Here is a 22,376-nt window from a genome sequence, read left to right as displayed (position 1 = left end):
CTGCAGGCTGGGGTTTATCACCTGAAATGTCTGCATATGCATGACTTCAGCCAGAGAGATGATGGGGATTGACATTCATTTTAGGTGCCTGGAGTGTTGGGGGTGCTTGCAAATTACGGGTATATGTAATTAAAAGGAAGTATTGTGGATGCATTGTAACTATAGAATTGCTGTTACCTTTAATCTTTCGCATATTAAAATGTTGTGTAATATTGGGTCTGGCATGTCTCTTCTTCCAAAAGAGTCTCCAGTATGATGCCTGATTGTTTTGTTGAATAAAGAGTTCTATACCCACCAGCTCCAGTGTCTCCTGGTGAATTGTTCACAGTCACAACAGTTCAAATGGTGCATGAACAAACACCCCATATGTTAGACATTTACAAAATGGAAGCTCATGTGATTAATGAACTGTAAGTAGACATGAAGTTGTTCATGGGTTGGAAAACAGTGAATATTGGTAAATAGCTTGTCATCATATTTGCAAAGATATAGAAGGCAGTGGACCAGCTATTGTTAAATGGGATTGGTGTAAATGGGGACCTGATGGTTCACATAGACAAGTGGATTAAAATCTGTGCTGTATGACTCTCTGATTCTATGTCTCTGTGGAATGACAAAGACAGTGGGACAGTGGTAGTCCTTGGGATTCAGAATTAGGGCCACTTTTCTTTAAACAACCTTGACTCTAAACAAGCTTGGGCTACAGTTGAGAGAAGTCATGAAACAGAAATGAGAAAGTTGGCTCTGGATTTCAGAAAAAAACATAAGAGAATTTGAACAGGGGGATGGCAGGTGTAGTGTGAAAGATACGTGTAGTGAAAGGGGGAGAGACTGGAATTAAATAGATTATAGGTGAAGGGACTTCAACCGAAATGTCAATTTTTCCTACACAGATGCTGCTCAACCTGCTGAGTTCCTCCAGCAGCCTGTCCTTTGCTGTAGATTCCACCATCATGGACTCTGGTGTCTCCTGTCTTGGAATGAAGTGATACTATGTTAATGCAGAAACAGAGAGATGGGGGTGTTGTGTCAGAAAATCACTGAAAGCTGAGGATGTCAAATAAAGGAAAATGAGATGGATTATTATTGTTTCACTAGCAAATTTTAACATATTAAAGGCTTTTAGCAGAACCTTTATTTCATTGTTTAGATCCAGCTGGGATGTTCCCTTTATCTCTGGACTCCTCACTCAAAGGTCAGTGTCAAAGACAGAGAGACAAAAGAAGGCATCTAATAGAATATTTCCAGGAAAGGAGAGTTTGAGATCTCTGTTAGGACTGATAGGCAGTGACTATCCTAACTGTGACTGAGCAGATGAGAAAAAATGCTCAAAACCACAGGTGGGTTGAGAGAGTGAATGATGAAAAATTATTTTGAGCGGCTGAAAGGTCAGTGATCAGCAGACACAGATTTAAAGGCACAATGAAGTAAGTTCATTGCCGCAGGCTGGTGCACCAAGGAAGGCCCCGCCTGACAGGATAATTGAATCAGATTCAAAGGTCACTTTCAAATTCTGACAACGGGAATCAACTTGGAGGATGTGGAGAAAGAGCAGAGGAATGGGGTTAGGTTTAGTGCAGGCATGATGTATCAAGGAGCCTCCTATTTTGTGTCACTCCCTGGTCTAGAAAATGATTCTGATTGCCAATAATCTTTCTTATTTACATTTAGGTCTTCTGATCCTGGCACTGACTGAAGAATTGATGTCCACAGCACACAGGTTGTCTCATAAGTCAGTGTCTCAGAGTTATCTCACGGACTCAACAGCTGTAAGAATGACCTTACCCCAACTGAGTGCCAATTCCAAGATAACAGACCGTATTAACAGACACAAGACCTCCGATGCTGATGGGAATGCCTTAAAGTATCTTCAGTTAGCCTATGACTCCAAGAGGGTTGATACCAGCTTGGTTGACCCCACACCTACTGACATCCAGCCAACCATGTCGACCTTACCAGGGGATGTAGCCCAGAATTATCACAGAACAATGGCAGACACTGTGTCCTTGCATACTCAAAGCACTTTGTATTCAGAACAAACTGCTGCAGATGAGAGACTGCCTGCTGTTCACAAAAATGAGTTAATGGAATCTGCACTGCTGAATGGGAATGTAACACTGTATCCTTCACTTTCCACCAATTCATACAGAGAACTTGTGACAATCTCCCCGTCCATTTATTATCAGTCTGAGCTGGATTCAAGTACAGCTGATAGCCACAATGTCACTATGTTGAAATCATCAAATTATGAAGCCACACCAAATCAGCCCATTAACCTGCTTGACTTTAAAACTCTCTGGCAAGTTGAGGGAACAAATATTGTGGAGGACAGGGTTTTACAGACACCAGTTCTTCCTTCCTTGCCAAGTGGCTTGGCAATGAGCTCATTCATACAGGTCCCTCCTCTCTTTGATAACTTGTCATTGAAGTCATTGACAGCTCTGAATTCAGATTCATATATTATAACAACAGCTGAATATTCCTCGTATAAAGATGCACTTCAGGATTTATTGAAAGTTAATGGAAACCTCTCAGCTGTGTTTGAGATTTATACTTCATCCTCTCTGGCAGCATTCAGCATGAAGAAAAGCGATACTTTAACTGCTAGCATTGTGCCAACCATGGTTTCATCTGGGATCTCCTCAACCTTCACTGAATCAGAGTCAACAGCAGCAGGAAGCTTCCTGAATAGAATTGTTCCTGCGGAGACCAGAGGCCCAGAAACTCCTGGCAATATTTCTCATGCAACGGAAGTCGATAAGCCTCAACAAAAAGCAACTATCTGCCTCAGCAAAGTAGACATAGCCTGGATTATTCTGGCTGTCAGTGTGCCTGTTTCATCATGCTGTAAGTAAGGGGATAAATTTCCAAATTGTACGGATATCAATAGGATCAGTTACCCTGCATACACATTTACGATAATGATTAGAAAATTCAGCATGTTTTATGATGTACATTACCAATGAACAGATCTCAACCTACTCAGACCAGCAGAGCTGCTCAGATAACCTTATACTGGAGAAAGTGGGGAAGGGAAGGGAAGGGGAAAGGGAAGGGAAGGGGAAAAGGAAGGGAATAACAGAGTGGATAAGGAAAGAGCTATGAAGGAGTGTAAGGGGAGAGGTGGGGAAGGAGATAGGGAAGGGTATGACGATGGTACCACCTTTCACTGCAGAAAAGATATATAAGGAAGTATATCATATATAGGGTATAATGCCCATCATTTTAATGTTCCTTGTTTAACTTAAGCAAATCCAGAAAAATGTTTACAGAGAAAATGGAGTCAGTGTAAGCAGACGAATAAGGTATAAGGCCCATGATGAGGTAATTGGGAAATCAAGGGTTTATCTTCATGAGTCTTTTAACAGTGAGATAGAAGATGTCCATGAGCCTGGTGGCATGTATTTTTATCTTCTGCCTGGCAGGAGAGGAGAACAGAGAATGGCCAGGGTGGGTGGGGTCTATAGTTATGTTGGCTGCATTCCCGACACAATAATGTGTAGAGTCATTGGTGGGGTGGGGGTGAAGGCTCATTTTTATGATAGACTGGGCTGTGTAGGGGAGGGGTGTGGGCAGGTTCCAATTGCATAGGTCAGTAATTCTGATGGTTTTGGTCAAAGTGAACACATGAACATATAAACTAGTAGGCTACTCAACTGTTTAACCAATTCCACCATTTAATGAGACCATTTTGTCTGATTGTCACTTCTACATTTTCTGTTGTAATATTTCACCCTTTTGCTATCAAGAATGCATCTACCTCCACCTTAAAAATACATGGAAAACTGAACAGAAAATATTGAACAATGAACATACAACATTGAACATTGTATATAGAATATCAGAGACATTGCATATTTCAATACACAAGGGACTTCACCCCTCTTTCAAGCAAATAAGTAGGCATTTACCTGAGATATGGTGTTGGCTGAACCCCTGACTGTGGACTGTTGCCTGTGGATCAGAAGTGAATTGTCACACATTGGGAGTATTTGCAATCCACAAAAGTACACTGTGTAAATGTTTGTCAGTGGTGAAAGAAGCTTTATTGTGCTTTAAATAAATATGGCCAAGTCACTTTTGTTATCAGACATCAAAGTTCAATGAAAATACACACTCCTACAAACATGAGAGCCAAACAATCAGTTAATTTTGTCTGCAGATATGATTATGGGAAATAATAATGTAATTAAATTAAGGTGGTCATTTTAGCTGTCTGCATTTGCTGAAATCTGGGGCAACAAACTGCTGGAGGAACTCAACAGGTCAGACTGTATCTGTGGAGAAAGACGGGTGGTTGTGGGTCAAGACCCTGCTTAAGTAGTCTTTCCTGATGTAGGGTCTTGACTTGAAACATCATTATCTCCTTACCTCCCCTTCAAACACCAGGAGGGAGAGATAAGTAAGGTTGGAGACACAAGGATATAAAGAGAGGTTGACAGGAGACCCAAGACTGGAGGGGAGATCAAAATAAAACACTGAGGGAGACACATTAGAGGTGACACGATGGTAGAAGAAGAGCTGAGAGAAAGGGCAGCAAAAACACAAGGGGTTAAACTTGGACTGAACATGAGTGTTATGGCAAGCTGAGAACCAAGGAAATGAACCTACATCATTTAATAAACAATGAATTAATTAGTCAGTTAGAGGAAATTGTAAATACAAACTTTAATTGTTTAAATAAATTGAACAAGATTCCAAATGTCAGAAGATAAGGGAGATAAAACCTGGGACGTTTTTCAGGTTTGGCTTGTACATATGCAGAGGCATGAAAGAAAAATGATAAAGCCAAAATTAGAGCTTCTTGGGGGGGGGGGGAAGAGTAAGATAAGGCAATAAAAGAGAGTTGGGAAAAACCAGTCAATAACACAAGTCAGACCAAGGCTGAATATGGAAAGTTTAGACAACAAATGCTATGAGACTAAGTTGGCAGCTAACATAAAATACACAACAGAAGTCCTTTAGTGACTTAAAAGTAGGGAATCTTTAGTTAGGGTGAATAATTAGTAACAAAAATTGATCTACACAAATCTGTAATAGGAATGTCTGTCTCTACCAAGGAAGATGATGCTGAATTTACAGTAAAGGAGGAAATACCTGAGATTTTGGGGGGAGGGGTCTAAAAATCGATGAATATGTATCAGAAAGGCTGGTTGTAAACATGTATCTAATTATCATTTTGTTCTTGTCACATGTGCCAAGATACAATTAAAAGGTTTGCATTCCATCGAGGTAGATCATGCCGCATCTAATGACACTTAGACAGTAAAAGGAAACCAGAATATAGAATATAGTGCTGTAGTTCCAGAGAAAGTGTATTGCAAGCAGACAAAGACAGTGTAAGAACAACAATGCGGTAGACTGGAAAATCAAGAACTCATATGATGGGTCCATTAAAGAGTCTGCTAACATCTGAATAGAAGCTGTCCTTGACCTTGGTGGTACATCCTCTCAGGCTATTGTATCTTCTACCTGGTGGGAGAGAGGAGAAAAGAGAATGGCCAGAGTAGGAGGGGTCCTTGATTTTCCAAGGCAATAAGAAGTGTAGATAGAATTGATGGAAGAGGGGCTGTTTTTGTGCTACACTGGGCTGTCTTCACCACTCTCTACAATTTCTTGCAGCCTTAGGCAGAACAGTTGCCATACCAGGCTGTGATATATTGGGTAGGATGCTTTCTATGATAAAAAGTGGTTAAAGTCTTTGCAGATTAGTCACCAGCTCCGAACTGGATGAAATTAGGTTGCTGAAAGAAACAAGGGTCAAAGTTATGGAGATACTCATGGTGATCTTCCACCTTTAACCATGTATCTAGTGCCAAAGCACTGGAGCATAGCTTTGTCAAAATAGGATGTACGGATTCAAGTCAGTTAGAATAACACTGGTGGGGAACTTGATATAGATCAGAATGTGGGACAAAATTAACAGATATTCGGACATGTCGACCTGTAAAGAAAAACCAACATAGATTTTTTAAGGCAATTCATAAGTATTGAATGATTGAGATAATAGGAAAATTAATTGGGACAACAGAGTTAATGAGCTGTGTGCATAGATTTTCAAAGGCATTTGATAAAAGGTCCTAAAAACGTGCATCAGTAAAACTGAAGTAGATGTGAAAAGATCAGTAATGGCGTGAAACTAAAGTTTAGAATAGTGGCTATGTCATCAGCTGAAGATTACACACATGTTAATGAACCAACAAGACCAATGAGCAATATTATGATCATTTGTTCACATATCTGAAGAATACATGAAAAGGCAACTGTCCACAAAGTTGCCCACAGGATATATATAAATTAGTCAAACAATGAATGCTCCTGAGTGAGTTTTGGAACAATAGTAACCGGTGACTTCCATAAACCAGGTAGTGTGGACCATATTATCTATAGCGACAAACCTCCGCTCTATTTGAAGTCCTTGTGATAATGTAAGTTAAGATCAGAAGATCTGGGAGCTGACTCAGCCAGCAGGTTTGTGTTTGCTGTGATATTCAGTCTGCTCCACCTCCGCCTGAATGCAAAAAAAACCACCACCCTTCTAACAAACACCTCATACAAAAAGTGCCTTACAACAATCTGATTCTACACATCCATTTTTCTTCCCCCTTTGCCTGTCAATTATTTTCATCAAAATAGTTTTAAAATAGACTAAGATTTTTTGCAATGTCCTGTTTCCACACTATACTACCTGTATTGATTCAAGTCTACAGGCTACAGATAATATTCAATGATTGACTCCAAAGAATCTCAATTACTACTGTATCATTTTCTGTTTCAGTTTAATTATCATTCGAACATGCACATCTATACAAATAAACAAAATTTTGTTCCGTAAGCCAAAGTTCGAAACACAGTACATACAGTCACTTAAAACACACATACATGGTTACAATCCAGCTGATGCGGTCACAGAATAATATTAGCACGCCCCTGAGTGGCATGGCCTGAATGTTGACAGATTTCATAAAGTATCAGCTGTATGTTTATGTAACACAGTATGTTACTGGCACTGTTACAATAAAACAAGCAGTTGTATAAATACGAGGGTGATTGATAAGTTCATGGCCTTAGGTAGAAGGAGTCAATTTTGCAAAACCTAGCACATTTATATTTCAACATAGTCCCCTCCTACATTTACACACTTAAGTCCTGTGGTCATGGAGCATACGAATCTTGGAGCTCCAGAAACTGTCCACGGCAGGGGTGATTGATACGTTTGTGGCCAAAGGTAGAAGAAGATAAGTTCGGGAGAGGGTGACAGCACTCAGACAGGGTGTGAGTGTGTCTGTGAGATCGGGAGAGGGTGACAGCACTCAGACAGGGTGTGAGTGTGTCTGTGAATTCGGGAGAGGGTGACAGGGCACTCAAACACGGTGTGAGTGTGTCTGTGAGTTCGGGAGAGGGTTACAGGGCACTCAGACAGGGTGTGAGTGTGTCTGTGAGTTTGGGACAGGGTGACAGCACTTAGACAGGGTGTGAGTGTGTCTGTGAGTTCGGGAGAGGGTGACAGCACTCAGACAGGGTGTGAGTGTGTCTGTGAGTTCGGGAGAGGGTGCCACCACTCAGACAGGGTGTGAGTGTGTCTGTGAATTCGGGAGAGGGTGATAGGGCACTCAGACAGGGTGTGAGTGTGTCTGTGAGTTCGGGGAGAGTGTGACAGGGCACTCAGACAGGGTGTGAGTGTGTCTGAGTTCAGGAGAGGGTGACAGGGCACTCAGACAGGGTGTGAGTGTGTCTGAGTTTGGGAGAGGGTGACAGGGCACTCAGACAGGGTGTGAGTGTGTTTGTGAGTTTCGGAGAGGGTGACAGCACTGAGACAGGGTGTGAGTGTGTCTGTGAGTTCGCGACAGGGTGACAGCACTCAGGCAGGGTGTGAGTGTGTCTGTGAGTCGGGAGAGGGTGACAGGGCACTCAGACAGGGCGTGAGTGTGTCTGTGAGTTTGGGAGAGGGTGACAGCACTCAGACAGGGTGTGAGTGTGTCTGTGAGTTCGGGAGAGGGTGACAGCACTCAGACAGGGTGTGAGTGTGTCTGTGAGTTCGGGAGAGGGTGATAGGGCACTCAGACAGGGTGTGAATGTGTCTGTGAGTAAGGGAGAGTGTGACAGGGCATTCTGACAGGGTGTGAGTGTGTCTGTGAGTTCGGGAGAGGGTGACAGGGCACTCGGACACGGTGTGAGTGTGTCTGTGAGTTCGGGAGAGGGTGACAGCACTGAGACAGGGTGTGAGTGTGTCTGTGAGTTTGGGAGAGGGTGACAGCACTCAGACAGGGTGTGAGTGTGTCTGTGAGTTCGCGACAGGGTGACAGCACTCAGACAGGGAGTGAGTGTGTCTGTGAGTTCGGGAGAGGGTGACAGGGCACTCAGACAGGGTGTGAGTGTGTCTGTGAGATCGGGAGAGGGTGACAGGGCACTCAGACAGGGTGTGAGTGTGTCTGTGAGTTCGGAAGAGGGTGACAGGGCTCTCAGACAGGGTATCATTGTGTCTGTGAGTTCGGGAGAGGGTGACAGCACTCAGACAGGGGGTGAGTGTGTCTGTGAGTTCGCGAGAGGGTGACAGCACTCAGACAGGGTGTGAGTGTTTCTGTGAGTTCGGGAGAGGGTGACAGGGCACTCAGACAGGGTGTGAGTGTGTCTGTGAGTTTGGGAGAGGGTGACAGGGCACTCAGACAGGGTATCATTGTGTCTGTGAGTTCGGGAGAGGGTGACAGCACTCAGACAGGGGGTGAGTGTGTCTGTGAGTTCGCGAGAGGGTGACAGCACTCAGACAGGGTGTGAGTGTTTCTGTGAGTTTGCGAGAGGGTGACAGGCCACTCAGACAGGGTATCATTGTGTCTGTGAGTTCGGGAGAGGGTGACAGCACTCAGACAGGGGGTGAGTGTGTCTGTGAGTTCGCGAGAGGGTGACAGCACTCAGACAGGGTGTGAGTGTTTCTGTGAGTTCGGGAGAGGGTGACAGGGCACTCAGACAGGGTGTGAGTGTGTCTGTGAGTTTGGGAGAGGGTGACAGGGTAACCGGACAGGGTGTCAGTGTGTCTGTGAAATCGGGAGAGGGTGACAGTGCACCCAGACAGGGTGTGAGTGTGTCTGTGAGTTCAGGAGAGGGTGACAGCACTCAGACAGGGTGTGAGTGTGTCTGTGAGTTCGGGAGAGGGTAACAGGGCCCTCAGACAGGGTGTCAGTGTGTCTGTGAAATCGGGAGAGGGTGACAGTGCACCCAGACAGGGTGTGAGTGTGTCGGTGAGTTCAGGAGAGGGTGACAGCACTCAGACAGGGTGTGAGTGTGTCTGTGAGTTCGGGAAAGGGTAACAGGGCCCTCAGACAGGGTGTCAGTGTGTCTGTGAAATCGGGAGAGGGTGACAGTGCACGCAGACAGGGTGTGAGTGTGTCGGTGAGTTCGGGAGAGGGTGACAGGGCACTCAGAGCGGGTGTGAGTGTGTCTGTGAGTTCGGGAGAGGGTGACAGGGCTCTCAGACAGGGCGTGAGTGTGTCTGTGAGTTTGGTAGAGGGTGACAGCACAGACAGGGAGTGAGTGTGTCTGTGAGTTTGCGAGAGGGTGACAGTCCACTCAGACAGGGTATCATTGTGTCTGTGAGTTCGGGAGAGGGTGACAGCACTCAGACAGGGTGTGAGTGTGTCTGTGAGTTCGGGAGAGGGTGACAGGGCACTCAGACAGGGTGTGAGTGTGTCTGTGAGTTCGGGAGAGGGTGACAGGGCACTCAGACAGGGTGTGAGTGTGTCTGTGAGTTCGGGAGAGGGTGACAGGGCACTCAGACAGGGTGTGAGTGTGTCTGTGAGTTCGGGAGAGGGTGACAGGGCACTCAGACAGGGTGTGAGTGTGTCTGTGAGTTCGCGAGAGGGTGACAGGGCACTCAGACAGGGTGTGAGTGTGTCTGTGAGTTCGGGAGAGGGTGATAGCACTCAGACAGGGTGTGAGTGTGTCTGTGAGTTCGGGAGAGGGTGACAGGGCACTCAGACAGGGTGTGAGTGTGTCTGTGAGTTCGGGAGAGGGTGATAGCACTCAGACAGGGTGTGAGTGTGTCTGTGAGTTCGGGAGAGGGTGACAGGGCACTCAGACAGGGTGTCAGTGTGTCTGTGAGTTCGGGAGAGGGTGATAGCACTCAGACAGGGTGTGAGTGTGTCTGTGAGTTCGGGAGAGGGTGACAGGGCACTCAGACAGGGTGTGAGTGTGTCTGTGAGTTCGGGAGAGGGTGACAGGGCACTCAGACAGGGTGTGAGTGTGTCTGTGAGTTCGGGAGAGGGTGACAGGGCACTCAGACAGGGTGTGAGTGTGTCTGTGAGTTCGCGAGAGGGTGACAGGGCACTCAGACAGGGTGTGAGTGTGTCTGTGAGTTCGGGAGAGGGTGATAGCACTCAGACAGGGTGTGAGTGTGTCTGTGAGTTCGGGAGAGAGTGACAGGGCTCTCAGACAGGGAGTGAGTGTGTCTGTGAGTTCGGGAGAGGGTGACAGGGCACTCAGACAGGGAGTGAGTGTGTCTGTGAGTTCAGGAGAGGGTGACAGCACTCAGACAGGGTGTGAGTGTGTCTGTGAGTTCGGGAGAGGGTGACAGGGCACTCAGACAGGGTGTGAGTGTGTCTGTGAGTTCGGGAGAGGTTGACAGGGCACTCAGACAGGGTGTGAGTGTGTCTGTGAGTTCGGGAGAGTGTCACAGGGCACTCAGACGGTGTGAGTGTGTCTGTGAGTTCGGGAGAGGGTGCCAGCACTCAGACAGGGTGTGAGTGTGTCTGTGAGTTCCGGAGAGGGTGACAGCACTGAGACAGGGTGTGAGTGTGTCTGTGAGTTTGGGAGAGGGTGACAGCACTCAGACAGGGTGTGAGTGTGTCTGTGAGTTCGCGACAGGGTGACAGCACTCAGACAGGGAGTGAGTGTGTCTGTGAGTTCGGGAGAGGGTGACAGGGCACTCAGACAGGGTGTGAGTGTGTCTGTGAGATCGGGAGAGGGTGACAGGGCACTCAGACAGGGTGTGAGTGTGTCTGTGAGTTCGGAAGAGGGTGACAGGGCACTCAGACAGGGTGTGAGTGTGTCTGTGAGTTCGGAAGAGGGTGACAGGGCTCTCAGACAGGGTGTGACTGTGTCTCTGAGTTTGGGAGAGGGTGACAGGGCACTCAGACAGGGCGTGAGTGTGTCTGTGAGTTTGCGAGAGGGTGACAGGCCACTCAGACAGGGTATCATTGTGTCTGTGAGTTCGGGAGAGGGTGACAACACTCAGACAGGGGGTGAGTGTGTCTGTGAGTTCGCGAGAGGGTGACAGCACTCAGACAGGGTGTGAGTGTTTCTGTGAGTTCGGGAGAGGGTGACAGGGCACTCAGACAGGGTGTGAGTGTGTCTGTGAGTTCGGGAGAGGGTGATAGCACTCAGACAGGGTGTGAGTGTGTCTGTGAGTTCGGGAGAGAGTGACAGGGCTCTCAGACAGGGAGTGAGTGTGTCTGTGAGTTCGGGAGAGGGTGACAGGGCACTCAGACAGGGAGTGAGTGTGTCTGTGAGTTCAGGAGAGGGTGACAGCACTCAGACAGGGTGTGAGTGTGTCTGTGAGTTCGGGAGAGGGTGACAGGGCACTCAGACAGGGTGTGAGTGTGTCTGTGAGTTCGGGAGAGGTTGACAGGGCACTCAGACAGGGTGTGAGTGTGTCTGTGAGTTCGGGAGAGTGTCACAGGGCACTCAGACGGTGTGAGTGTGTCTGTGAGTTCGGGAGAGAGTGACAGGGCACTCAGACACGGTGTGAGTGTGTCTGTGAATTCGGGAGAGGGTGACAGGGCACTCAGACAGGGTGTGAGTGTGTATCTGAGTTCGGGAGAGTGTGACAATCCACTCAGACGGGGTGTGAGTGTGTGTGTGAGTTCGGGAGAGGGTAACAGGGCCCTCAGACAGGGTGTGAGTGTGTCTGTGAGATCGTGAGAGGGTGACAGTGCACCCAGACAGGGTGTGAGTGTGTCTGTGAGTTCGGGAGAGGGTGACAGGGCACTCAGAGCGGGTGTGAGTGTGTCTGTGAGTTCGGGAGAGGGTGACGGGGCTCTCAGACAGGGTGTGAGTGTGTCTGTGAGTTTGGGAGAGGGTGACAGGGCACCCAGACAGGGTGTGAGTGTCTGTGTGAGTTCGGGAGAGGGTAACAGTGCCCTCAGACAGGGTGTGAGTGTGTCTGTGAAATCGGGAGACGGTGACAGTGCACCCAGACAGGGTGTGAGTGTGTCTCTGAGTTCGGGAGAGGGTGACAGGGCACTCAGAGCGGGTGTGAGTGTGTCTGTGAGTTTGGTAGAGGGTGACAGCACTCAGACAGGGTGTGAGTGTGTCTGTGAGTTCGCGAGAGGGTGACAGCACTCAGACAGGGTGTGAGTGTGTCTGTGAGTTCGGGAGAGGGTGATAGGGCACTCAGACAGGGTGTGACTGTGTCTGTGAGTAAGGGAGAGTGTGACAGGGCATTCTGACAGGGTGTGAGTGTGTCTGTGAGTTCGGGTGAGGGTGACAGGGCACTCGGACACGGTGTGAGTGTGTCTGTGAGTTCGGGAGAGGGTGCCAGCACTCAGACAGGGTGTGAGTGTGTCTGTGAGTTCGGGAGAGAGTGACAGGGCTCTCAGACAGGGAGTGAGTGTGTCTGTGAGTTCGGGAGAGGGTGACAGGGCACTCAGACAGGGAGTGAGTGTGTCTGTGAGTTCAGGAGAGGGTGACAGCACTCAGACAGGGTGTGAGTGTGTCTGTGAGTTCGGGAGAGGGTGACAGGGCACTCAGACAGGGTGTGAGTGTGTCTGTGAGTTCGGAAGAGGGTGACAGGGCTCTCAGACAGGGTGTGACTGTGTCTCTGAGTTTGGGAGAGGGTGACAGGGCACTCAGACAGGGCGTGAGTGTGTCTGTGAGTTTGCGAGAGGGTGACAGGCCACTCAGACAGGGTATCATTGTGTCTGTGAGTTCGGGAGAGGGTGACAACACTCAGACAGGGGGTGAGTGTGTCTGTGAGTTCGCGAGAGGGTGACAGCACTCAGACAGGGTGTGAGTGTTTCTGTGAGTTCGGGAGAGGGTGACAGGGCACTCAGACAGGGTGTGAGTGTGTCTGTGAGTTCGGGAGAGGGTGATAGCACTCAGACAGGGTGTGAGTGTGTCTGTGAGTTCGGGAGAGAGTGACAGGGCTCTCAGACAGGGAGTGAGTGTGTCTGTGAGTTCGGGAGAGGGTGACAGGGCACTCAGACAGGGAGTGAGTGTGTCTGTGAGTTCAGGAGAGGGTGACAGCACTCAGACAGGGTGTGAGTGTGTCTGTGAGTTCGGGAGAGGGTGACAGGGCACTCAGACAGGGTGTGAGTGTGTCTGTGAGTTCGGGAGAGGTTGACAGGGCACTCAGACAGGGTGTGAGTGTGTCTGTGAGTTCGGGAGAGTGTCACAGGGCACTCAGACGGTGTGAGTGTGTCTGTGAGTTCGGGAGAGAGTGACAGGGCACTCAGACACGGTGTGAGTGTGTCTGTGAATTCGGGAGAGGGTGACAGGGCACTCAGACAGGGTGTGAGTGTGTATCTGAGTTCGGGAGAGTGTGACAATCCACTCAGACGGGGTGTAAGTGTGTGTGTGAGTTCGGGAGAGGGTAACAGGGCCCTCAGACAGGGTGTGAGTGTGTCTGTGAGATCGTGAGAGGGTGACAGTGCACCCAGACAGGGTGTGAGTGTGTCTGTGAGTTCGGGAGAGGGTGACAGGGCACTCAGAGCGGGTGTGAGTGTGTCTGTGAGTTCGGGAGAGGGTGACGGGGCTCTCAGACAGGGTGTGAGTGTGTCTGTGAGTTTGGGAGAGGGTGACAGGGCACCCAGACAGGGTGTGAGTGTCTGTGTGAGTTCGGGAGAGGGTAACAGTGCCCTCAGACAGGGTGTGAGTGTGTCTGTGAAATCGGGAGACGGTGACAGTGCACCCAGACAGGGTGTGAGTGTGTCTCTGAGTTCGGGAGAGGGTGACAGGGCACTCAGAGCGGGTGTGAGTGTGTCTGTGAGTTTGGTAGAGGGTGACAGCACTCAGACAGGGTGTGAGTGTGTCTGTGAGTTCGCGAGAGGGTGACAGCACTCAGACAGGGTGTGAGTGTGTCTGTGAGTTCGGGAGAGGGTGATAGGGCACTCAGACAGGGTGTGACTGTGTCTGTGAGTAAGGGAGAGTGTGACAGGGCATTCTGACAGGGTGTGAGTGTGTCTGTGAGTTCGGGTGAGGGTGTCAGGGCACTCGGACACGGTGTGAGTGTGTCTGTGAGTTCGGGAGAGGGTGCCAGCACTCAGACAGGGTGTGAGTGTGTCTGTGAGTTCCGGAGAGGGTGACAGCACTGAGACACGTTGTGAGTGTGTCTGTGAGTTTGGGAGAGGGTGACAGCACTCAGAAAGGGTGTCAGTGTGTCTGTGAGTTCGCGACAGGGTGACAGCACTCAGACAGGGAGTGAGTGTGTCTGTGAGTTCGGGAGAGGGTGACAGGGCACTCAGACAGGGTGTGAGTGTGTCTGTGAGATCGTGAGAGGGTGACAGGGCACTCAGACAGGGTGTGAGTGTGTCTGTGAGTTCGGGAGAGGGTGACAGGGCTCTCAGACAGGGTGTGACTGTGTCTCTGAGTTTGGGAGAGGGTGACAGGGCACTCAGACAGGGCGTGAGCGTGTCTGTGAGTTTGCGAGAGGGTGACAGGCCACTCAGACAGGGTATCATTGTGTCTGTGAGTTCGGGAGAGGGTGACAGCACTCAGACAGGGGGTGAGTGTGTCTGTGAGTTCGCGAGAGGGTGACAGCACTCAGACAGGGTGTGAGTGTTTCTGTGAGTTCGGGAGAGGGTGACAGGGCACTCAGACAGGGTGTGAGTGTGTCTGTGAGTTTGGGAGAGGGTGACAGGGTATCCGGACAGGGTGTCAGTGTGTCTGTGAAATCGGGAGAGGGTGACAGTGCACCCAGACAGGGTGTGAGTGTGTCTGTGAGTTCAGGAGAGGGTGACAGCACTCAGACAGTGTGTGAGTGTGTCTGTGAGTTCGGGAGAGGGTAACAGGGCCCTCAGACAGGGTGTCAGTGTGTCTGTGAAATCGGGAGAGGGTGACAGTGCACCCAGACAGGGTGTGAGTGTGTCGGTGAGTTCAGGAGAGGGTGACAGCACTCAGACAGGGTGTGAGTGTGTCTGTGAGTTCGGGAGAGGGTAACAGGGCCCTCAGACAGGGTGTCAGTGTGTCTGTGAAATCGGGAGAGGGTGACAGTGCACCCAGACAGGGTGTGAGTGTGTCTGTGAGTTTGGTAGAGGGTGACAGCACAGACAGGGAGTGAGTGTGTCTGTGAGTTTGCGAGAGGGTGACAGTCCACTCAGACAGGGTATCATTGTGTCTGTGAGTTCGGGAGAGGGTGACAGCACTCAGACAGGGTGTGAGTGTGTCTGTGAGTTCGGGAGAGGGTGACAGGGCACTCAGACAGGGTGTGAGTGTGTCTGTGAGTTCGGGAGAGGGTGACAGGGCACTCAGACAGGGTGTGAGTGTGTCTGTGAGTTCGGGAGAGGGTGACAGGGCACTCAGACAGGGTGTGAGTGTGTCTGTGAGTTCGGGAGAGGGTGACAGGGCACTCAGACAGGGTGTGAGTGTGTCTGTGAGTTCGCGAGAGGGTGACAGGGCACTCAGACAGGGTGTGAGTGTGTCTGTGAGTTCGGGAGAGGGTGATAGCACTCAGACAGGGTGTGAGTGTGTCTGTGAGTTCGGGAGAGGGTGACAGGGCACTCAGACAGGGTGTGAGTGTGTCTGTGAGTTCGGGAGAGGGTGATAGCACTCAGACAGGGTGTGAGTGTGTCTGTGAGTTCGGGAGAGGGTGACAGGGCACTCAGACAGGGTGTGACTGTGTCTGTGAGTTCGGGAGAGGGTGATAGCACTCAGACAGGGTGTGAGTGTGTCTGTGAGTTCGGGAGAGGGTGACAGGGCACTCAGACAGGGTGTGAGTGTGTCTGTGAGTTCGGGAGAGGGTGACAGGGCACTCAGACAGGGTGTGAGTGTGTCTGTGAGTTTGGGAGAGGGTGACAGGGCACTCAGACAGGGTGTGAGTGTGTCTGTGAGTTCGCGAGAGGGTGACAGGGCACTCAGACAGGGTGTGAGTGTGTCTGTGAGTTCGGGAGAGGGTGATAGCACTCAGACAGGGTGTGAGTGTGTCTGTGAGTTCGGGAGAGAGTGACAGGGCTCTCAGACAGGGAGTGAGTGTGTCTGTGAGTTCGGGAGAGGGTGACAGGGCACTCAGACAGGGAGTGAGTGTGTCTGTGAGTTCAGGAGAGGGTGACAGCACTCAGACAGGGTGTGAGTGTGTCTGTGAGTTCGGGAGAGGGTGACAGGGCACTCAGACAGGGTGTGAGTGTGTCTGTGAGTTCGGGAGAGGTTGACAGGGCACTCAGACAGGGTGTGAGTGTGTCTGTGAGTTCGGGAGAGTGTCACAGGGCACTCAGACAGGGTGTGAGTGTGTCTGTGAGTTCGGGAGAGGGTGACGGGGCTCTCAGACAGGGTGTGAGTGTGTCTGTGAATTCGGGAGAGGGTGACAGGGAACCCAGACAGGGTGTGAGTGTCTGTGTGAGTTCGGGAGAGGGTAACAGTGCCCTCAGACAGGGTGTGAGTGTGTCTGTGAAATCGGGAGACGGTGACAGTGCACCCAGACAGGGTGTCAGTGTGTCTCTGAGTTCGGGAGAGGGTGACAGGGCACTCAGAGCGGGTGTGAGTGTGTCTGTGAGTTTGGTAGAGGGTGACAGCACTCAGACAGGGTGTGAGTGTGTCTGTGAGTTCGCGAGAGGGTGACAGCACTCAGACAGGGTGTTAGTGTATCTGTGAGTTCGGGAGAGTGTGACAGGGCACTCAGACAGGGTGTGAGTGTGTCTGTGAGTTCGGGAGAGGGTGACAGGGCTCTCAGACAGGGCGTGAGTGTGTCTGTGAGTTTGGTAGAGGGTGACAGCACTCAGACAGGGTGTGAGTGTGTCTGTGAGTTCGCGAGAGGGTGACAGGGCACTCAGAGCGGGTGTGAGTGTGTCTGTGAGTTCCGGAGAGGGTGAGAGGGCTCTCAGACAGGTTGTGAGTGTGTCTGTGAGTTCGGGAGAGGGTGACAGGGCACTCAGACAGGGTATCATTGTGTCTGTGAGTTCGGGAGAGGGTGACAGCACTCAGACAGGGTGTGTGTGTGTCTGTGAGTTCGGGAGAGGGTGACAGCACTCAGACAGGGTGTGAGTGTGTCTGTGAGTTCGGGAGAGTGTGACAGGGCACTCAGACAGGGTGTGAGTGTGTCTGTGAGTTCGGGAGAGGGTGACAGGGCACTCAGACAGGGTGTGAGTGTGTCTGTGAGTTAGGGAGAGGGTGACAGGGCACTCAGACAGGGTGTGAATGTGTCTGTGATTTCGGGAGAGGGTGACAGGGCACTCAGACAGGGTGTGAGTGTGTCTGTGAGATCGGGAGAGGGTGACAGGGCTCTCAGACAGGGTGTGATTGTGTCTGTGAGTTCGGGAGAGGTTGACAGGGCACTCAGACAGGGTGTGAGTGTGTCTGTGAGTTCGGGAGAGTGTCACAGGGCACTCAGACAGGGTGTGAGTGTGTCTGTGAGTTCGGGAGAGTGTCACAGGGCACTCAGACAGGGTGTGAGTGTGTCTGTGAGTTCGGGAGAGTGTCACAGGGCACTCAGACAGGGTGTGAGTGTGTCTGTGAGTTCGGGAGAGAGTGACAGGGCACTCAGACAGGGTGTGAGTGTGTCTGTGAGTTCGGGAGAGGGTGACAGGGCACTCAGACAGGGTGTGAGAGCGACTGTGAGTTCGGGAGAGGTTGACAGGGCACTCAGACAGGGTGTGAGTGTGTCTGTGAGTTCGGGAGAGGGTCACAGGGCACTCAGACAGGATGTGAGTGTGTCTGTGAGTTTGGGAGAGAGTGACAGGGCACTCAGACAGTGTGTGAGTGTGTATCTGAGTTCGGGAGAGTGTGACAAGGCACTCAGACGGGGTGTGAGTGTGTGTGTGAGTTCGGGAGAGGGTAACAGGGCCCTCAGACAGGGTGTGAGTGTGTCTGTGAGATCGTGAGAGGGTGACAGTGCACCCAGACAGGGTGTGAGTGTGTCTGTGAGTTCGGGAGAGGGTGACAGGGCACTCAGAGCGGGTGTGAGTGTGTCTGTGAGTTCGGGAGAGGGTGACTGGGCTCTCAGACAGGGTGTGAGTGTGTCTGTGAGTTTGGGAGAGGGTGACAGGGCACCCAGACAGGGTGTGAGTGTCTGTGTGAGTTCGGGAGAGGGTAACAGTGCCCTCAGACAGGGTGTGAGTGTGTCTGTGAAATCGGGAGAGGGTGACAGTGCACCCAGACAGGTGTGAGTGTGTCTCTGAGTTCGGGAGAGGGTGACAGGGCACTCAGAGCGGGTGTGAGTGTGTCTGTGAGTTTGGTAGAGGGTGACAGCACTCAGACAGGGTGTGAGTGTGTCTGTGAGTTCGCGAGAGGGTGACAGCACTCAGACAGGGTGTTAGTGTTTCTGTGAGTTCGGGAGAGGGTGACAGGGCACTCAGAGCGGGTGTGGGTGTGTCTGTGAGTTCGGGAGAGGGTGACAGGGCTCTCAGACAGGGTGTGACTGTGTCTCTGATTTTGGGAGAGGGTGACAGGGCACTCAGACAGGGCGTGAGTGTGTCTGTGAGTTTGGTAGAGGGTGACAGCACTCAGACAGGGTGTGAGTGTGTCTGTGAGTTCGCGAGAGGGTGACAGGGCACTCAGAGCGGGTGTGAGTGTGTCTGTGAGTTCCGGAGAGGGTGAGAGGGCTCTCAGACAGGTTGTGAGTGTGTCTGTGAGTTCGGGAGAGGGTGACAGGGCACTCAGATAAGGCGTGAGTGTGTCTGTGAGTTTGATAGGGGGTGACAGCACTCAGACAGGGAGTGAGTGTTTCTGTGAGTTTGCGAGAGGGTGACAGGCCACTCAGACAGGGTATCATTGTGTCTGTGAGTTCGGGAGAGGGTGACAGCACTCAGACAGGGTGTGAGTGTGTCTGTGAGTTCGGGAGAGTGTGACAGGGCACTCAGACAGGGTGTGAGTGTGTCTGTGAGTTCGGGAGAGGGTGAAAGGGCACTCAGACAGGGAGTGAGTGTGTCTGTGAGTTCGGGAGAGAGTGACAGGGCACTCAGACAGGGTGTGAGTGTGTCTGTGAGTTCGGGAGAGGGTAACAGGGCCCTCAGAGCGGGTGTGAATGTGTCTGTGATTTCGGGAGAGGGTGACAGGGCACTCAGACAGGGTCTGAGTGTGTCTGTGAGATCGGGAGAGGGTGACAGGGCTCTCAGACAGGGTGTGATTGTGTCTGTGAGTTCGGGAGAGGGTGACAGCACTCAGACAGGGTGTGAGTGTGTCTGTGAGTTCGGGAGAGGTTGACAGGGCACTCAGACAGGGTGTGAGTGTGTCTGTGAGTTCGGGAGAGTGTCACAGGGCACTCAGACAGGGTGTGAGTGTGTCTGTGAGTTCGGGAGAGAGTGACAGGGCACTCAGACAGGGTGTGAGTGTGTCTGTGAGTTCGGGAGAGGGTGACAGGGCACTCAGACAGGGTGTGAGAGCGACTGTGAGTTCGGGAGAGGTTGACAGGGCACTCAGACAGGGTGTGAGTGTGTCTGTGAGTTCGGGAGATGGTGACAGGGCACTCAGACAGGGTGTGTGTGTGTCTGTGAGTTCGGGAGAGGGTCACAGGGCACTCAGACAGGATGTGAGTGTGTCTGTGAGTTTGGGAGAGAGTGACAGGGCACTCAGACAGGGTGTGAGTGTGTATCTGAGTTCGGGAGAGTGTGACAAGGCACTCAGACGGGGTGTGAGTGTGCGTGTGAGTTCGGGAGAGGGTAACAGGGCCCTCAGACAGGGTGTGAGTGTGTCTGTGAGATCGTGAGAGGGTGACAGTGCACCCAGACAGGGTGTGAGTGTGTCTGTGAGTTCGGGAGAGGGTGACAGGGCACTCAGAGCGGGTGTGAGTGTGTCTGTGAGTTCGGGAGAGGGTGACGGGGCTCTCAGACAGTGTGTGAGTGTGTCTGTGAGTTTGGGAGAGGGTGACAGGGTACCCAGACAGGGTGTGAGTGTCTGTGTGAGTTCGGGAGAGGGTAACAGTGCCCTTAGACAGGGTGTGAGTGTGTCTGTGAAATCGGGAGAGGGTGACAGGGCACTCAGAGCGGGTGTGAGTGTGTCTGTGAGTTTGGTAGAGGGTGACAGCACTCAGACAGGGTGTGAGTGTGTCTGTGAGTTCGCGAGAGGGTGACAGCACTCAGACAGGGTGTTAGTGTTTCTGTGAGTTCGGGAGAGGGTGACAGGGCACTCAGAGCGGGTGTGAGTGTGTCTGTGAGTTCGGGAGAGGGTGACAGCACTCAGACAGGGTGTGAGTGTGTCTGTGAGTTCGGGAGAGGGTGACAGGGCTCTCAGACAGGGTGTGACTGTGTCTCTGAGTTTGGGAGAGGGTGACAGGGCACTCAGACAGGGCGTGAGTGTGTCTGTGAGTTTGGTAGAGGGTGACAGCACTCAGACAGGGTGTGAGTGTGTCTGTGAGTTCGCGAGAGGGTGACAGGGCACTCAGAGCGGGTGTGAGTGTGTCTGTGAGTTCCGGAGAGGGTGAGAGGGCTCTCAGACAGGTTGTGAGTGTGTCTGTGAGTTCGGGAGAGGGTGACAGGGCACTCAGATAGGGCGTGAGTGTGTCTGTGAGTTTGATAGGGGGTGACAGCACTCAGACAGGGAGTGAGTGTTTCTGTGAGTTTGCGAGAGGGTGACAGGCCAATCAGACAGGGTATCATTGTGTCTGTGAGTTCGGGAGAGGGTGACAGCACTCAGACAGGGTGTGAGTGTGTCTGTGAGTTCGGGAGAGTGTGACAGGGCACTCAGACAGGGTGTGAATGTGTCTGTGATTTCGGGAGAGGGTGACAGGGCACTCAGACAGGGTGGGAGTGTGTCTGTGAGATCGGGAGAGGGTGACAGGGCTCTCAGACAGGGTGTGATTGTGTCTGTGAGTTCGGGAGAGGGTGAAAGCACTCAGACAGGGTGTGAGTGTGTCTGTGAGTTCGGGAGAGGGTGACGGGGCTCTCAGACAGGGTGTGAGTGTGTCTGTGAGTTTGGGAGAGGGTGACAGGGCACCCAGACAGGGTGTGAGTTTCTGTGTGAGTTCGGGAGAGGGTAACAGTGCCCTCAGACAGGGTGTGAGTGTGTCTGTGAAATCGGGAGAGGGTGACAGTGCACCCAGACAGGTGTGAGTGTGTCTCTGAGTTCGGGAGAGGGTGACAGGGCACTCAGAGCGGGTGTGAGTGTGTCTGTGAGTTTGGTAGAGGGTGACAGCACTCAGACAGGGTGTGAGTGTGTCTGTGAGTTCGCGAGAGGGTGACAACACTCAGACAGGGTGTTAGTGTTTCTGTGAGTTCGGGAGAGGGTGACAGGGCACTCAGAGCGGGTGTGAGTGTGTCTGTGAGTTCGGGAGAGGGTGACAGGGCTCTCAGACAGTGTGTGACTGTGTCTCTGAGTTTGGGAGAGGGTGACAGGGCACTCAGACAGGGCGTGAGTGTGTCTGTGAGTTTGGTAGAGGGTGACAGCACTCAGACAGGGTGTGAGTGTGTCTGTGAGTTCGCGAGAGGGTGACAGGGCACTCAGAGCGGGTGTGAGTGTGTCTGTGAGTTCCGGAGAGGGTGAGAGGGCTCTCAGACAGGTTGTGAGTGTGTCTGTGAGTTCGGGAGAGGGTGACAGGGCACTCAGATAAGGCGTGAGTGTGTCTGTGAGTTTGATAGGGGGTGACAGCACTCAGACAGGGAGTGAGTGTTTCTGTGAGTTTGCGAGAGGGTGACAGGGCACTCAGACAGGGTATCATTGTGTCTGTGAGTTCGGGAGAGGGTGACAGCACTCAGACAGGGTGTGAGTGTGTCTGTGAGTTCGGGAGAGTGTGACAGGGCACTCAGACAGGGTGTGAGTGTGTCTGTGAGTTCGGGAGAGGGTGAAAGGGCACTCAGACAGGGTGTGAATGTGTCTGTGATTTCGGGAGAGGGTGACAGGGCACTCAGACAGGGTGTGAGTGTGTCTGTGAGATCGGGAGAGGGTGACAGGGCTCTCAGACAGGGTGTGATTGTCTCTGTGAGTTCGGGAGAGGGTGACAGCACTCAGACAGGGTGTGAGTGTGTCTGTGAGTTCGGGAGAGGTTGACAGGGCACTCAGACAGGGTGTGAGTGTGTCTGTGAGTTCGGGAGAGTGTCACAGGGCACTCAGACAGGGTGTGAGTGTGTCTGTGAGTTCGGGAGAGAGTGACAGGGCACTCAGACAGGGTGTGAGTGTGTCTGAGTTCGGGAGAGGGTGACAGGGCACTCAGACAGGGTGTGAGAGCGACTGTGAGTTCGGGAGAGGTTGACAGGGCACTCAGACAGGGTGTGAGTGTGTCTGTGAGTTCGGGAGATGGTGACAGG

General features: G+C 51.5%; 1 protein-coding gene across 2 annotated transcripts in view; it reads left to right on the top strand.

The window, feature by feature from the left end:
- tmem108 (transmembrane protein 108) overlaps positions 1-22,376 on the top strand; it is a 143,616-nt gene that overhangs the window by 23,390 nt on the left and 97,850 nt on the right. For both annotated transcript variants that reach the window (XM_073023878.1, XM_073023877.1), the window contains exon 4: positions 1,672-2,847. In XM_073023878.1, the coding sequence (XP_072879979.1) occupies positions 1,672-2,847 (1,176 nt within the window). The remainder of the gene's footprint in view (positions 1-1,671; positions 2,848-22,376) is intronic.

Source organism: Hemitrygon akajei, chromosome 20 (assembly GCF_048418815.1).
Source record: "Hemitrygon akajei chromosome 20, sHemAka1.3, whole genome shotgun sequence".
Lineage (NCBI taxonomy): Eukaryota > Metazoa > Chordata > Chondrichthyes > Myliobatiformes > Dasyatidae > Hemitrygon > Hemitrygon akajei.
The sequence above is the reverse complement of the archived record's forward strand: the minus strand, read 5'-3'. Positions and strand labels throughout refer to the sequence as shown.